This window comes from Chrysochloris asiatica, unplaced genomic scaffold, assembly GCF_000296735.1.
Source record: "Chrysochloris asiatica unplaced genomic scaffold, ChrAsi1.0 scaffold00020, whole genome shotgun sequence".
Classification (NCBI taxonomy): Eukaryota; Metazoa; Chordata; class Mammalia; order Afrosoricida; family Chrysochloridae; genus Chrysochloris; species Chrysochloris asiatica.
In genome coordinates, this window is record NW_006408538.1 from 3,671,824 (window position 1) to 3,690,248 (window position 18,425).

Consider the following 18,425-nt stretch of genomic DNA (forward strand, 5'->3'; position numbering starts at 1 on the left):
TCCAAAAAGAAATGAGAAGAAGGAAAAAAAAAGTATCAGATGACAGAAGAATGTAATTGTTTACCATTCAAATATGTCCTTAACTCTTCCATTGAAAACCTCTTGGAACATTTTGTTTTTATGCAAGTTACTACAAAGTTTGATCAAAATAATAAATGTTTGGTGGACTTGTCAAACATTTCAGAAACTCTAGACTCAGTGGTATCTAACATGCATGAGACTTAAGAGCAATAGTGGTTTTGTGTGCTTTTGCATCTGGACACTGCTTGCCTTCATTTGTAAGGCCCACATCACGGTGAAAACAGTGTCCTTAGGATAGACCATTACTCGTCTTGAAATGCTGTCCATCTGCCCTTGAAAGGGATCCAAAGCAACTCAACTCTGAGTTAGTCATTGTTTTCTCATTAAGAAGAGTTATTACTGCCAGCTTTGCAGTCTGGCATTGTGAAGGGCAGAGTAGGGACGAGTGCTGGTTATGGTCCATGACCTCTGTTGTAGACATGTATCTCTGGGATATAAAGGCAGACTTCTATAAGTGCATTCATACTTTTATCAGTGTGGTATTTGTTTGAAAGACATAGGGTTAACACTAACCTGTTGTTGATGTTCAGTGCTGTTCAATTAGTTCTGACTCATCAAACTTGTGTAGTTTTTGAGGAACATCGGTGGTGGGATTTGAACTGCCGACTTTGTGGTTTGCAGTCCAATGCTGATCCTATAGCACCACACCAGGAGACTTACCAAGACACTCATAAAAGGGGTCAAGAGGCATCCAAGAAACGGAGCTCCTAAGGAATTTAGAGTCTAACCAGAACCATGTCACTTGGTGAAAGTAACTGCTATAGGTCAGGATTCAAGGAGGATGTGGTTCTTGAATTTTTCTTACTGTCCACTATGAATCAAGTTGGGTCTGAGCCAACTATGGTGACCACCTTTGGAAGACACGTTGTGTGGTTTTCATATCAAACTTTAAGAGCGGTATTCTGTCCCAATACACATGCTCCTGTGATAGTGGGTTGACCCTCTATGGGATGACCCCATGTGTACTCTTTAGATTTATTGCTTCTGAGAAAAATAGGGCACTCATTTGAATTTTTAAGTTCCTCAAGAGCTTGGAATTCCCACATCAGGTGTGATCATCTAAGTATCTCCCCTACATTGGTGCTGCTCAGGTAACATAGGAAGAAGCATTGAGTCAGAGGTAGCACACATTAGCAGAGAAAGACAGATCTCTGCTTAAATTCAACTTTTGGCAGTAAATATTTGTATACCTTTGACTCATCCCTTAATCATTTAGGCTCTGACCCTCAATTTCTTTGTATATGAAATGGGATAAAATTATCTACTTGTGGAAATTGCTTTTTGTAATGGTTGAAGTTAAGACCCTAATAAGCAATGCATACTAAAAATTCTGATCACAATAATAAACATCTTGAGAAATATCTATGCTGTTGATAATGAATACAGAATGTATCATGGGCTGCCAGAGAATGAACAAAGCTGTCTTGGAAAAATTATAGGCAGAATATCTCTTAGAAGCAAGGATGGTGAGACTTTCTCTAACTTTGGATGTGTTATCAAAAGAAACCAGTTCCCTGGAGAAAGGCATCCTGCTTGGTAAAATAGAGGATTGGGAGAAGAAAAAAAAAAGGAAGGATCTCAGAGATGTGGATTGACACATACCTCCTATTGTGAAGACTGTACAGTTCAGGCAACATTTGTTCTGTTAAACATAGGGTAGCTATGAATCGGAGCCAACAATCAATATACAAATACACAAGACAATCAATATACAAATACACAAGACAATCAATATACAAATACACAAGAGCATCCTGAAGTTTCTTTGTCCACCCTCCCACCTCACCTTTAATGCAAGCCCTTGCAGCCTATGGAACCCCCAGTTCAGGAGCCCTGACATCTCACAATGCACACGTGTCTAGGATTCTTTGCTACTCACACTTTGCATACTGTTGGCTTCTCCACTGAAACGCACTCCCTCAAATAGAAGCTCTTTATGTGGAACCCACATCCTGCTTAGATGGAGTTTGGCTTCTTAAAAAAAAAACACCACCACAATTGCTTTTGTACTCAATGAGACTTGTGCCCACTGAGGAAACATTCTCACATTGCCATTGTCTGCTCATTTCCATAGCTTTCCTTTGGTCCATTGCACCCACCCTCAAACGCTCATTTCACCATTTTACTGTTAACCTGAGAGGTGAACAGTAAGTGAGATTGGAAACTTTCTAGATCTGTTGGAGTCTTAACCAGTGTGTGTATACTTTGTCTTCAAAAAGGAAAAACTACCTTTGATTGGCTTCAGTTTTGGTGAAAAGATTGCTTCCCACACTTCATAGTGAAGTTATATTTTCAATTTCTGACTGTGGAGGGAAGTCGTGTGGCCAAGCCTTAGAATTCATCAGTTATGGGATCAAATCAGAGGTGTAATGACTATTTGGGACTACCTTAGGTCCAAAGCCCCAATGGAACCAATATGTCATTTATTTTTACTGTCACCGAAAAAAAAACCCCGTAATATTCTAAGAATAATAGTTGCATTTTGAACTGACATGAACACCAATTCTATTTCCCTCTGCCCCTAAAATAATCTGTTCCATCAGCAAACCTTTGGACCTGGATTTGTTTTCCCTGCTTTGATACCATGAAAATGATCTATAAAGTAAAAATAAAGATGGAAATCTTTGAGCAGGAGGTTCAGATACCCATCCTAAAGATTTCCTATTTTCCTCCATCCACTTTCTGGATTGAATCCATTCCAGACATTATAATAATATCATTTTCCAGAGCGCTATAAATAGATGGGTTCTCATCTGCACTTAAGCACTGTTTGCTAAATGTTTTGGCCCAAAAGTTCAGTCATACCATGCAATCATTAATCAATACAGGAGACATTAGTGGTTACTTGTTCAGATGAGATTTGACATTTTTCCTCTGCTTGTGGAGATGGGAGAAGAATGTTGCCTCATAAAGAGGAGAAGCATCTTTCCTTCCTATTGTAGGAAACACTAATGAAAGGACATGTGTGTGACGCACTGTTCTAATGATAAAAAGGGACTTATGTGTCGTGCTCATTTATTTAATGTGAGGCTGCTGCTTTTTGTTGAGAGAAGAGAAGCAGGGCCCTGGAGACTTTTAGAATTTGTAAATATAAAATTATCTGCTGTGTGGTGTTTTAAAAAATAATATAAGGGAGAAAGTGTTGGCAGGTTGCCAGATTACTTGCATTACAGTAATAGATTTGCTGACCCTTGGCTTCTGCTAGACAGATATGTATTGAATTTTTCATAATGTCAGAGGCGGCAGATCTAAAAACCTGTATACCGAGCACCATTATTTAACTTGAGACTTAGTAAAGCCGAGATCTTTTCAAACTAGCAATTTCTTGTATGATGATAATTTAGTGGCTCCGGCACTAATAAATCAAGGTTATAATGGCATTGATTTGTTAATTTTAACTTGGGTTGATTTTAAGTCATCTTTATTTATTTAAAAAAATAAAAAAGGAGAACTAGAAGAAAAAAAAAAAAAAGACTTGCTTTTCACAGTGGCTGAATTTAATAAGAAATCTCCATGATAGCAAAAGGCTCCCCTACTGTTTCTGCTTTGGGGTGGAAAATGTTATTCTTGTATTATTCCTAGGGAAAAATAAAATCTCATGCTGCTACAAATCTTATGCCTATGGAAAGATGTTATTTTTTAATCCATGATGGTTTACCTATTTCAAAGCCATTAATGGCATTGTAAATGAGCGTTTTGCTATTCTATAATGTGGAATATGGAAAATAATAAAGACCTATTTATTTGCCCAGCTTTCAATCTCTGGACTAGATGGCGATCCAGGAGATGGCAGAAGGACACATCTCTTTGGATTTTATAATAAACATATTGCTTTCCTTCCCCATTATTTCCACCCACCTAAAACTCAACCAGCATTCTTAGAGCTACAGCATACTGAAAATATTTCTCCAGTTTAATGAGTTCTGAGGGGATGGGAATACATTTTTGCTTTTATCTGTACAGTTTAGATAGAAACTGATTAAATCTTTGTTGTACTACAAATATTTGAGGAATAATCATGAGCAAGTCTCGGGCATGTTTCAGTATATTAAATTCCTTATGTAATGCAAAACTCCTCAGCTTCCTTCATTGGGCAATGTTGACCTTATATTGGCCACCCTGTTTTCAGTGGTACCACATGTGTATTTGAATGCTTAACTGCTCAGACACCTATTAATAGCTCTCGTTTCCTTGTCCTATAAAAACTTCTAATAATCAAATGTAAGATCATATCCTCTGGGATAATTGTATTGTACCATGACAGGATAACTGAAAAAACTTTCAGTGAAAAATCACACCAAATGGAAATCACTATATGAAGCGGTGATTGTTTGTGTACCATGAGAGATCATGCCTCACCAGAGCCTCACTGGCTGTATTTATACTTGCTTCTTCTAGTTGCTATTTTTCTTGTTTTATTCAGTTGAGAGTGTTTTCTACCCCTAGAGCCAATGTAATTATCTTTCAATGATTTAGAAGGAGGAGGAAAATATTTGGTTGACCTTTCTTTACACACACGCACGTATATACATGCACACACACACATATACTTACATACACAGTAACACAGAAATACACACATACACTCTCCTGCTTACAAGCCTTGAACAAGCAGGGCTTGTGTTGGATTCAGTTTTACCTTAGTCATGCCTCTTTCCAGATACAAGAAACATTTAATTCCAGATTTCCTGCTTCTGGCTTTAGGCCTTTGACCAGCTAAGTGAAATGTATTTTTTACTGCTGTCGGCCAGCCAGCTGCTGAGTTGAGTGAAGGGGAGGGGGTAAAAAAAGAAGAAGAAATGAAATGAAAATGTTACTGTGCTTTGTGAACTTGCAAAATTGTAAAAGGAAATTAAAATCTCTTAAGCCACACATATGGAGTCCTGGTGTGGCGCTGTGGGTTAATGCGCTGGACTGCAAAGTTGGCTTGGACTGCAAGGTCGACAGTTCAAGTTCACCAGCCTCTCCTCGGAAACCCTATACAGGGGTCGCTATGGGTCGGAACCGACCCCACGGCACTTAACAACAACAAGCACACATACGGAGTCCTGATGTGACGCTATAGGATAAGCACTGGACTGCAAATCACAAGGTCGGCAGTTCAAACCCACCAGCGCTCCTTGGAAACCTTATATATAGGGTTGCTATGCATCAGAATTGACTCTACAGCACTTCACCACCAACAAGCACACAGAGAAGTCTAAGTTGTCCCAGGACCTTCAGAACTCAGTGGGAAGTACTTTCTCAGGCCCCCATTGTCTCTCTCTGATTCTTTGCTTCCCCACATCATGCTCCCATACTCAGAAATAATGCTGCTGCCTTTCTCCATAAAGAGAATCCCTCGTGTTATCATTGTCTCAATCCGAGAATGAAATTGGGGAGACGCGTGGCAACAAGTAGCGGCCATTGGAATACCCAGACGGCAATGCTCCTTGGGTTCCCATGGCAACCAAACAAAAGTAAAACAAGCCTATCTGCCCCAACAATTATCCCCAATAAGAATATGTTTTCATTAAAGTATGTTTTAAAAAAATTTTTTTTTCCAGTTTAAAATATCTAATGCATTCTACTCCTGGACAAAAATCCCCAACCTACTAATGCTAAAGGGGATAAATAAAGTCCCTGGCAGAACCTGCAGATAACAGGAATTGGAGTGTGTATGTGTCGGGGGTGGGGGGGGGTGCGGTGATGTTGGGGACTTTACAGATGAGAAAGAATACACTCAAGTATGAACAAGATTGCTTTTTTCCTCTCTTCTTCTGCTTCGTTATGCTTTTTATTATATAAATATTAACTGTGATATTACAGTGGGAAGCAGGTATTTGCCAACCATATATTATTTTAGTAAGTCTACATAGAGAGAGTGGTTTCCAGTTTTAGCAGCTGTAACATGTTTAAACTCAGTTTGTAATGGGATCTGAAGATAACTATTCCCCATGGGCTGTGTTGATCTTCACCGTTGGCCCACTGCCAGGTTTGGAGCTCAAAAGTATTATTCACGCCTCCTTGCACTACCTTGTCTGAGCATGCTCAGTGAATGAATTTTGTTTCTAATATGCCATAAATTGGGATTTGATCTTCCTGTAATTGACATGGCATTTTCATAAGGAGGGAAATATTAGGATCACAAATGTCTCCCGTGTCTTACTCCTAGACTTGAACAGTGGGCATGTTTAAGTAGTTAAGATCCAAATGGCAAAGTTAGAAACCAGTTTGAAGATAGCTAACGTAGATCCAAACCAAAGGAGTTTTTGTTTTGTTTTGTTTTGTTTTTGCCTGGGAGTCTTAGTTTAAAAATAATTAGGAGTCCCAATATTTGAACAGATTTATGTTGTTTATAAGCCAAGTACATGTTCTTCATTGAATCAACTTGTCTTATTTAAAACAAATTATGTTTGCCGTCTGAAAGTTCTTATTTTTAAGGCTGAGTCTTGTATTAATTCCACAGTGAGTCATTAATCATACCAAATGCATTATAAAAACTTTAATCACTGAAGTTGAAACTGAGATTGTAATGCAATCCATCCCTTTTAATTACATCAGCTATTTTTCCCTTTCAGATCAAGAACTGCGCCGCAAAGGGAAAACAGATTAAAACTAGAGCCGTTTGATGTTCCTCTTTTTAAAGCAATTTTATGTACTTAGTTTAAAAGTTATGTAATTAAAAATTCTCAGCCCTCTGTTTCTCGTGGCTAGAGTGGTCTGCCACCTTCTTTCTCACTGAAGTTTGAGTGATCTTTCTCGTTTACTGTGACCCTGAGTAGAGGTCTTCATTATTAAAGTCCCCAACTCCTCAGAGGTGCTAGCTTAGACAGCTATCCCTCAGCCACACTGTCCTTGTGTCTCTGACCTTTTTATCTTAAGTGGCTGGTCTACATTTTTACCTAAATGAAAATATGGGCTTTGGAGAAAAGCTAGGTTCAAAGTCCACATCCAACAAATGGAGTAACTCAAATTATTTAATATTTTTGGATCTCGGTTGCCTTACTGAGAAAAATACAATAATATCTTCTAAGAATGGTATAGGGATTCCACGGAATAATCTGTGTCTATACCTGGCACATACTCTTACCTACTAGAATGGAAACTTCATGAGGCCAGAGGCCTTGAAGGTTTTCTGAACTGGTGTGACACCATAAGATAAGCACAACGTTGATGGTTCAAACCCCCAAGCCGCTCCTTGGAAATCCTAAATAGGGTCGCTATGAGTTGGGCCCAACTTGTTGACACTTGACAGCAGCAAAAACATATCCTGGTTTGGTACTGTAAGATAAGCAATGCACTGCTATCTGCAAAGTCAGTGGTTCAAACCCACCATCTGCTTCTAGGAAACCCTATACAGGGTCGCTATGAATTGGAACTTCATAACAGCATTTGTGTAACTGCTTAGAACACTGCCTAACACACCCAGTAGGCAGTCAATAAGCAGTTGTCAATGAAATAGTAAATAAGTGGTAGCTATGGTTATGAATCCTTGACTACTAGCTGAAAAGTTGGTGAATTAAATCCACCCAGAGGTGCTCTAACCCTGGTGTGGCACTGGGTTAATAAACTGGACTGCAAAGTTGGTCTGAATTGCAATGTCGATGGTTCAAGTCCACCAGCCACTCTTCAGAAACCCTATAAAGGGCCGCTATGGGTCAGAACCAACTGAACAGCACTTAACAATAATAACAAAGGTACCCGGGGCAGATAGGCCTGGCTTATCTGCTTCTGAAAGATCACAGCTATGAAAACCCTGTGGAGCAGTTAGAGTCTGTACACCTGGGGCTATCATGAGTCAAAAATTAACTAACAGCAACAATCATTGTTGTTACTATTATTGGTACAGTGTTACTGTTGGCACTTCGCCAGATGATATGGTGGTGCTGTCTGCCTTGGATGGTTTCCATTGCTGTACTGGCTCTATAGACTCCCAAAACCAAAAGGAAATTTTGCAGAAGTATGTAATTTCCTAGGTACTTCCTAGGCAAAGAGATCTTAGAATGTATGGCGGTAGATGTGTAGAAATGCGTCAGTGTCTTAGCGATGGAATCATTCTTTTCTCCATGTTCGTACTGAGAAGAAGGTAAACCTCCATAACATCACTGCAACTAGAATTACCTCAATGAGCACTCATTCATCCTGTTATCCTTTCAGATTAATTCTCCCGTATGAAAGGTTTATTAAAGGAGAGGAAGATAAGCCCCTGCCTCCAGTCAAACCTCGGAAACAGGAGAACAGTTCACAGGAGATTGAGAATAAAACAAAAGTATCAGGAACCAAGCGCATCAAACATGAAAACCCTAAGAGCAAGAAAGAAAAAGAGAATGCCCCAAAGCCCCAGGATGCAACAGAGGTGAGTAGTTCTCCTCCACACACATCTCTCTGGGGGACAGGTCCTGCCTTGGGGGTCTTCCAGAGCCCTCAGTGATATGACCATGCCCCTGCAAAGTTACGTTGCTAGATTGAAAGAGCAAATTGTCTCAACTTCACAGTTCTCCAAAGAGTGAAACTTTGAGTTTGATCAGGAACTGAAATGAAATACATAATATCGCCTTTGGATAGGCCAAGAATGGAAATCAGAAGGATATGAATATTTCTGTATAAAACTGGTAGCTCCAACTTTGTGTTAAGAGTCCAGACTTCATCTCAGTGAAAGTAAGTCCTCCAGTGGTGGCCACTCTGCCACTTGACAGCCAATCTTTCTAAGAAGTTGGTGTGATTTTTAAGAAGTCTTTGGATGTCTGGGAAGAGGTGGGGGGAAGACAATGAAACTGACATGCCACACCTCTGCAGAACTGTCCTGAAAACTTTAGAGACTTGTTTGACCTCGATGAAACCGCCTTCCTTGAGTTGACATCTATTTAGAAACATCTTAAGTGCATATTATTTATAGGGAAATTTTGAAATGGTTCCTCCAAAGCCATTATTATCTCTCATGTTAACAGGTAGTTTTCTGAACCTTTTAAAACAAGCCCCAGCTCCCCGCAGCCCCTAGGAGCTCTTTGGTAGAAGCCGTTACTGTCAGCATTTAGCCAGTCCTAGAGACTGACCTGGGCTCTGTTTCAACATGAATAATAAAAAAAACTCTGCTGCTGCCCATAAAACAAAAAAACTTAGCAGCCACATTTGGAGACAGCATGTTCTAGGATTCAACCCCAGAGGGAATTTTGATGCTGATATTAAACACCCCCTAAAAAATCAGGTTTATAATGAACACATAGGAGACTCCCTAATTAAACACTGACTTTAAACAACACACACTGCCCTCCTAACTAGAAATTAACTTACCCAACTAACTCCCCTATAAGAAGACAGTAGTAATACGAAGGAGAGAATTTTGTTTGTTTTTTGTTTAGTTTCATGATTATTTTAAACTCTAATAATTAATGGGGGAGGGGTGATGATGCCGAGATTTCTAAACATCTTAAGCTTACAGCATAAATGACCAAAAGCAAGGAAATTCCAAGTTAAGGCTTGCATTTCATTCTTCCTTTATCCTGTGGGCCTGGCAGTTTATGATGGGGTTTCAAATCCTTGAGTTCTCTTAGGTACCACATGTGCAGCATTGCCAAAGCTCAAGTAGTCAGCTGAACTTTGAATGCCGCTGTCTTGGCAATGGGGTTTGAAACTGGGTTTGCGAGTTATGAGAGAACTCCTCAGTCCATACACAAGTGGCTAACAGAGTGGCCTGTTAGCTGGTACCTCACTGAGCTAGAGTCCTTAGAACTCCCTAAAGCTAATATTCCCTGTGTCATAAAGACCAAACAGTTCTCTTCAGGGAGCTATCATTGTCTCACCTGAATGAGGTCGGAATTTAACACTCTCTGTAAGGGGTAAGAATTGCTCCCTTAGAACACAAAGCCATGCTCTTGATCAGGTATATATCTTCTCTTGGATTCTATTTGGTATTTATTTTTTTGATTTGGATTTCATTGTTTTCCTTGCTTTTTTGTTTTTACTATTTTCAATGAGAAGCAGTGAACTCAGTGGGGACAATATGTGTTAAATCCCCGCTAGTCAATTTCACTATCCTGAGCTATCTTAGATTGTAAGTGGTATGAAGAGAAGGTATCACCACTTAGTATACTAAGGCAGATCATAAAATGCCATCCAATGAAAAGGATCCTTGATTCTTCCCCACTCCCCCACACCCGTTTAACTTTCAAAGGCCTCCTCAACATGGTTCGAATAAGATATATAGGACTTGGTGTAACTGAATACCTAGGTCAAAGAAATCTCAATGGAGTTGAGTAACCCATAGCTCTACCTCAAACTACACTCCCATGAAAAACTAACAATTATATGTAATTTACCTTTTCCCCTTGCCATACTCATTTTTCTCTATTCTAATATAGTAATGTATAAGCTCAAGAGACCAGTGACAGTTGTTAATGTAGAACAAGTAATGATATTTGTGCTAGAAAATGCAGCTATGAGGACCCCTGCCCCCTCCCCCCAATACAAACAAACTGATAAACAGAGCTCTTAGGAATGAATGTTGTTGTTATGTGCCATGGAGTCAGTTCCAACTCATACCGACCCTGTACAGAATTCAGAGCCCTAAAAACACGGCTGTCTGTAAGTACATTTGAGGAGGTTTTGTTGTCATTAAGTACTGTGATGACCCTGTGTCGAGTTTCAGAGGAGTGGCTGGTGGGTTTGAACTGCTGACATTGTGGTTAGCAATCTTACAGGGCCACATCAGGACTCCCATTTGAGGAGGAACATCTAAGAAATGGGTATGATTTCTTAAATTGTATGTATCCCTGTACCACCATTCTTCATTTTGGCCTGAAATTCTAATGCCATTGAGACTTTTCTTAACAGAGACGAATAAAATTCAAGGGATAAAATGGATGACCAAAAAAAAACAAAAGAAAGCCAAATTATACAAATCTTGTGCCTCTTCTCCACCAAGACATGTTGTCAGGGCAGAAAGATAGTTTGAAAGGGCTTGTTAATCAGCTGAGTCACAATTGGAAAGTTTGGATAACCTTTCTGAGATCAAAGTTCACTTTATTCTGTAATATAATGAATAGGTCCAATTGAGCCCACAACCAGCCATCCATAAAGACCCATAAAGATTATTATATCATTTTGTTGACTGTAATTTATTTTAGTTGAGGGAAAACCTGTATTCTAGGGGTACTCACTGTCTTTGGTTTTGACAACTTCATCTTTAGCTTTAATAGAAATATAGGTTACCACAGCCTAAGTGCCTCTTTTCCCTTTCTCTCTCTCTGGTAGATAGGTCATTATTGCATCTGTCTGCTTTTGTTAAATTTTGGCATTGTCTGTATGCCTTTTGCCACTGAGTAGAAGTCATTATTAATATTTTAGCATCACTAATGATCAGCACATCATATTGAACACATTAGAAAGGGACCTGCTCTTTCAGCAAAAGGCAAGGATTGAAACTAAGCTGTTGTTTGTTGTTGACACAGGGTTGGTTGGGCTTTGGAAAGAGAGACACTTAAAAAAAAATCTTTCTCTGTGGTGTCATAAAACACAACTTGTAATTTAAAATCCATTTGGAAAATTGACTGAATTAAGTTATATATTGGAATCAAGGATTGATAGTACCACTAAGTACATAGCACTTTGCTATTTTGATAGGTTGTCTCATACGGGACTTAAGCAAATAGGCAGATTTCCCCGAATGTTTCTGTAATTTAGATTTCTTTGTTTAAGAGACCTGATTGGGGAGCGATAAATCTCCACAATCACTCTGTGAACTGATTGACAAGCATCTCTTCAGGAAAAACTTTATAGTAAAATGTGTCAGTATATTTGGCTTCCTTGTGACTGTCTTTTGAAATATTTTATCAGGTTTCATCAGAGCAAGAGAAGGAACAAGAGACTTTAAACCAGAAAAGTGTCAGTGAACCTCTCCCAGCAACTGGAATGAAGAAGAAAATGGAAGGGTACCAGGATTTTGCAACAAGGCCCTCAGCACCCCGAGCAGACCCAGAAAAGGACAATGACATAGACCAAGGTTCCAGCAGTGAGAAGCCAGCAGAGCAGGGACCAGAGAAAGGGCCTGCACCTCCGCTCCCAACTACACCTCCGGCTCCAGAAACAGACCAAGCCGTGGTCCCAGGGGCTGGCAACCAGTCAGTCCCCTCTGCCAATGCCCAAGTGGACTCAAAGCAAGACCCCAAACCCTGCCCTTTTACAGAGAATCCTGACAGTGAACTCCAAGAAGCAGCCTTCCCCAGCTTCCCCACCACACAGCCCCCCCTGGCCAACTCCAGTGAGCTGGAAGACGGTAAGGTGCCAGCCATGGCAGACTACATTGCTAACTGTACGGTAAAGGTTGACCAGCTTGGCAGTGATGACATCCACAATGCACTCAAGCAGAGCCCTAAAGTCCTGGTGGTCCAGTCATTTGACATGTTTAAGGACAAAGACCTGACCGGGCCCATGAATGAGAATTATGGGCTCAATTACACACCCCTCCTTTACTCAAGGGGGAACCCAGGCATCATGTCACCTCTGGCCAAGAAAAAGCTTTTGTCTCAAGTGAGTGGGGCCAGCCTCTCCAGCAGCTACCCCTACGGCTCCCCACCTCCTTTGATCAGCAAAAAGAAGCTGATCGCCAGGGACAACTTGTGTTCAGGCTTGCCACAGTCTCACCACGGCCACAGCACTGACCACATGACAGTCAGCCGGCCGTCTGTGATCCAGCATGTCCAAAGTTTCAAAAGCAAGCCCTCTGAGGACAGGAAAGCCATCAATGACATTTTTAAACATGATAAACTGAGTCGATCGGATGCCCACCGCTGCAGCTTCTCCAAGCATCACCTGAGCCCCCTCACGGACTCCTACGTCCTCAAGCAAGAACTTCAGGAGGGCAAGGATAAACTCTTAGAAAAAAGAGCACTCCCCCATTCCCACATGCCAAGCTTCCTGGCTGACTTCTACTCGTCCCCTCATCTCCACAGCCTCTACAGACATACCGAACACCATCTTCATAATGAGCAGACATCCAAATATCCTCCCAGGGATATATACAGGGAATCAGAAAACAATTCCTTTCCTTCCCATAAACACCAAGAAAAGCTCCCTGTCAATTATCTGACATCTCTGCATCTGCAAGACAAAAAGTCAGCCACAGCGGAAGGCCCCACAGATGATCAACCAACGGATCTGAGCCTTCCCAAGAACCCGCACAAACCGACAGGCAAGGTCCTGGGCCTGGCCCACTCGGTCACTGGGCCCCAGGAGAGCAAAGCCACCTCTCAGTTCCAGGTCATCGGCAGCCAGAGTCGAGACTGTCACCCCAAAGCCTGCCGGGTATCACCCATGACCATGTCGGCCCCTAAAAAATATTCAGAGTCACTTTCGAGATCAGGAAAGCCTCATCATGTGAGACTGGAAAACTTCAGGAAGATGGAGGGCATGGTACACCCCATCCTGCACCGGAAAATGAGCCCTCAGAACATTGGTTCAGCGCGTCCTATAAAGCGCAGCCTAGAGGATTTGGACCTGGTTATTGCTGGGAAAAAGGCCCGGGCAGTGTCGCCACTGGATACATCCAAGGAGGGTTCTGGGAAAGAGAAGGTCTCTGACCAGGAGAGTGAAGGAGGCAAGGCTGTGCACAGTGGGCATTCTGGGGGTGGTGCAGAAGGCCACAAGCTCCCCCTTTCTTCCCCCATCTTCCCAGGTCTGTATTCTGGGAGCCTGTGTAACTCCAGGCTCCCAGCTGGATATTCTCATTCTCTGCAGTACTTGAAAAACCAGAGTGTTCTTTCTCCACTCATGCAGCCCCTGGCTTTCCACTCACTTGTGATGCAAAGAGGAATCTTCACATCACCGACAAATTCCCAGCAGCTGTACAGACACTTGGCCGCAGCCACACCTGTAGGAAGTTCATACGGTGACCTTTTGCACAACAGCATTTACCCTTTAGCTGCTATAAATCCTCAAGCTGCCTTTCCATCTTCCCAGCTGTCGTCCGTACACCCCAGTACAAAACTGTAAGCCTGACTCTTCCCAGCGTTCCCCAACGGCGCAACTCAGAGAGCCTCACTTCTTACCCTGGAAGGATGTTGTGTAGAACTGGAAGTCAGTATTCCTTCTAATGTGTGGGGGTGAGAACATTCAGAGCCAAACGACCAGCTGAAAGGTGAGGTGACCATGCCTGGCTTTTTCTGGGGTGACTTCTGCCTTGGATGGCCAATCTTGACCCCTCTCCAACATGGGTGCCCCTGCACTCCCACGTCACTTCAACTTTGCAAGTGGATTCTGAGAAGGGATTTATGGGTACAGGAAGAACTTAGAGGAACCCATCTGCATTCAGATGATCAGGCAACAATCTGGGGCAAAAAAAAGGGGGTGGGGTGGGGACAGCAGGCATTTCAAAGGAAGGGGCAAGGAAGCCGGCAAACTTATGCCTAGGGATGCCCCTCTTTTCATCAAACTCTCCAAGGTTCAATCAATGCAATGTATAGTGAAACTTCAATAGATCTTTCCTGTTGACACTATTAAACAATCCAGAGAAGTAAAACACTGTTAAATTGACTGTATATATTTGCTTCTTAAGACTACCCGTATCACTGTTTGCTTACCTAATTTATATACAGGTAGTTTCATTTTCTCCCAATTCCTTTTTTTTTTTTTTTTTTAATTAAACAGTATCTCTTTTGTTTGGGGTTTTGTTTTGTTATGTTTCAAAGGCTGACTGACTGTCCCAGTTGTTGATATGTGTTTGTAATTTTCCCACATCTTATTTTGAGCAGCTTTGGGTGGTAACGTTATTGTTTACAAATTGAAGCAACTGATTCTAATGGAACAATTGGAAAAGAGACAGTCGGGCTCATCAGAGTGCAAAGAGCACTCCTTTGCAGATCAGCAACGTAAGGATTTTGTTCCTCATAAATGGCAAAGTTGAAAGAGCTTAGACACTGCTTACCCAGCCAAATGCTTTGCTTTGAAGTACTTACTGGGTTATGTGAAAATATTGAGCATTGTACTTACCTTATCTAGGCTGTGAAACTGTCCTACATACCAGAGGAATCATAAAAACAAAAACCTCATTGGCAGCAAGCTGCTGAATAACAAGAGTCTAGAGGACATATTTGTGGGCTGCACAGATATTTTAGGAATTTCAGAAATTAGAACAGGAGCCAAAATGATTTACATTGGTGTTGGCCCTGATCCCTTTAAATGGTCTGGGAAAGGGGGTTGGGAACAGGATGGAGCTGACTGTGTGGACAGAGAACCAGCAAATGGAGGGCTGAACTTTCCCTAGCTGGGGTCTTTTGAGTAGTGGGGTTAGCATCATGTTCCTCCATCAAGTTGACATCATTCCCAAGAAGAACCTCCCAGGTCATACATCTTTGGGGATAATTGGCAGAGTGGATTTACCCATTTCCAAAGCAAGTTAGCATCTTTGGGTTTGTGAGGCGTGAATTTTGTTTGTGTGCACGCACATAAGGTGGCTTGTTTCATTTTTTTAAAACCATCTGGCAACACAGTCCACTCTATGTTGTCTTGTATCGTTGGAAATAATGGCCAAGCTGTTCAAGCAGTGAAAAGATGGGGAGACTGTGCAGCATCATTCTTGCTACACTATCCCATTTGCTGCTGAGCTATAACATCCAGGTGAACACGTTTTCTAACTGTATTAAAGTCGGTCAATAATAGATCGGATTTTCTTTCCAAGTTCCATCCCTACGAAGAATTCCCCCAGCTCTCCCAATCCCCAACACTACCAGTAGACATTAGGACCATAGTTAACCAGGTCTTTTACATCCAACATATTTAAGTCTATGAAAATTTATGAGTTTTCAACTTTGAGATAAGTAACTCAAGTACAAAATAATCAAAATGGATTAACAATGAAACTGCGGCTCTTAAGTCAAGCCATGCATGCCATCCATTTGTATTGAAATGTCTCCATGATATGAAGCCAAATATACAATGTAACATACTTACTATCCAAAGGTGCAAACAAAAGAATGTAGCGATTCAGTGTTAAGAGTTCCATTTGCTTCAATTAATTATTTACCTTCCTGTGGAATAATATATATATATATATATTTAATAAAATAGATAGGCTAGTAGAATTTAGATTATCAATGTGTGAATGCAGATTATCCTGCTATTGCACAAGGTAGAGGGAGAAAAGAAAAATCTCAATTCCAGCTAGCAAAGCGCTAGCCCGGACATATGTAAGAAAGTTGCACTAGATCGAATGGTCACAGAATCACAAGACATGGAAGAAAAAGGAAACTTCAGTAGTTCTGCAGCAGACGTGGGCTAGATTGTACCTGGTTTGTAAGAGTTCATTTCTCAGAGACAAGGGAGACTGGCCCTGTTGGAGCTCACCTGTTCATTTAGAAGAGGGGGGCATGCATTTTCCCCACTGTAATGATTTCAACCTGGTGTCATCACGTTGGAATTCGATCACACCATTTTCAAACAATGTTGACATAGTCCAGCTTTTGTTTTTCTCACCTCTTCCGAGAGGAGACCCACTGTTTCTATCTGAGAAAGCTCAGACCCTCCACAAACCATCAGGACAAATCAAAGAGATATGGGGGTATATGTTCCCAACAGAAGCAGTGGGTTATTTGTTTTAAAACTCTGAACAGAAATCTTGGAAATCTTTCAAAAAGACCATTGAATTCTTCATTGGCTGAGAACTACTTTTTTGAAAAAGTCTTAAATAGGGCTTTGTTTGCATTGTTTGAGTTCAAGGGGCCTTATTATTGAATGGAATTGCACAAGCCTTGCTTTGTGCAATCAAACCATTGTTATTGGTAGTTTTGTAAAGGAAACTGTGGAATCTAATTGGCAATGGAGTCATAAATATATTTACTGAGTGTGGCTTCCAAGAAATGTTGCAATTCAAAATGCACTAAGTACATGATTTATTGGAGATTTGGAGATTTTAAATAATAGTTTTTAAACCTTTCCATGCAACTTCTGGTTTAACTTTTGGCAACACAAAACAGAGCCCGAGTTTCAGAATTAAGTAATCTCATAGTAAGTGATTCGAACATGTAATATTTGCCACAGGACTGACTTATTTATTTTCTATCTCGAAGCTCTTAAGTTCACTTGTTTATCAGGGCATATACAGAAGGGTTTGTTAAAACTCATCGTTGACTTTACAACTTTCTGACCTGGTGCATGAATTCTCAAGTACTGTATTTCACTGTGTTGGTGTGTCTGATGGAAATTTCAAGGTGATCCCACACACACAAAAAGATATTTTATGTAGTGTGCCTTCAAAGAGAACCATTTATTTCTCTTCACTTGTTCCACAAAGTCACATTTGGTGGTGGTCAGCCAAGTCCCATCTGGTCCAGTTTTACTCTTGTCCCAATTTAAAAGAGAAACGGGAGAAGATTTCGCCCTGGTGAGACCCACACCATTGCAATGAGTATCTTAAGCACTTAAATTTCAGTGTTGGCTGTTGATGTATTTGATATTCTGCTTGTCTCCCCATGGTTGAAATATGTCTGAAGAATGGCAGCATAATCTCTTGGCTGTTTATACTTTTTTAAACTTTCCTGTGTTGTAAATATTGTATACTTTTGGTGATTCCAGCTATGTAACCTCTATGCTCTGTAAGGTGATTATTTGTATATAGCAACATGGCCCAGTGATATTATATAATTTCCCAATGGAGAGGTTATTGAGTAACCTTTGCATTAGTTTAAACACTACCAGAAGAATGCTGAGCCAACTATAAACACTCAATTTTGTATGTTTTCCAAATTGTACTTATTACTGCTTTTGATACTGTATTACGTGCCAATAGTTTCCCAATCACATAGCAGGCAAGAGATATTTTGTACTTTTTGATCCACTGTAATATTTAATAAAAAATGTTACTATCTGTTTCCTTTTGAGTGTTGAGTACTAATTCTGTCACGTCTTGTTCAGGAACCTGGTGGCTTCACCACAGGACTTTCTGCCCCACACTGGATAATAGGAATAGTAATGATGATGATGTCACTTGTTCACTGAGAACCTATCACTTTCCCAACTGGTATACATTATTTCTTTTTTTCATAACCTCATGTCAATTTTGTTATAGTCCATTTTATTGAATAGAAAACTAAAGTTTAGATAAACCAACTTAACCCAAGATCACCTACCTACTATATAGCAGAGTCAGAATTGGGACTCAGGGCTCTTGAGTCTGTGCGCTTCCTTTGTATACCATGCATGTAAGCCTGGCGGGGTAAATGTTACTGCTTATTTATTTGGTCAATAAATGTTGAACTCATGTCTCAAATGTCAGGTACAAGACTAGATGCTGGGAATACAATGGCAAGTAAAAGATAAATATGGTCTCTGGAGCTTTTGAGTTAAACAGTCACCACCACCCCCACACGAAAAAA

The 18,425-nt window shown here is 40.7% G+C and overlaps 1 protein-coding gene across 3 annotated transcripts in view; it reads left to right on the plus strand.

Moving 5' to 3' along the window:
• Positions 1–17,927, plus strand: part of ARID5B (AT rich interactive domain 5B (MRF1-like)) — a 228,278-nt gene extending 210,351 nt beyond the window's left edge. For 2 of the 3 annotated variants that reach the window (XM_006835803.1, XM_006835805.1), the window contains 2 exons: positions 8,221–8,419; positions 11,896–17,927. In XM_006835803.1, coding sequence (XP_006835866.1) covers positions 8,221–8,419; positions 11,896–14,049 — 2,353 coding nt within the window. In that variant the 3' untranslated portion in view covers positions 14,050–17,927. The remainder of the gene's footprint in view (positions 1–8,220; positions 8,420–11,895) is intronic. The other variant, XM_006835804.1, reaches the window with a different exon arrangement.
• The last annotated feature ends 498 nt before the right edge of the window (positions 17,928–18,425 follow it).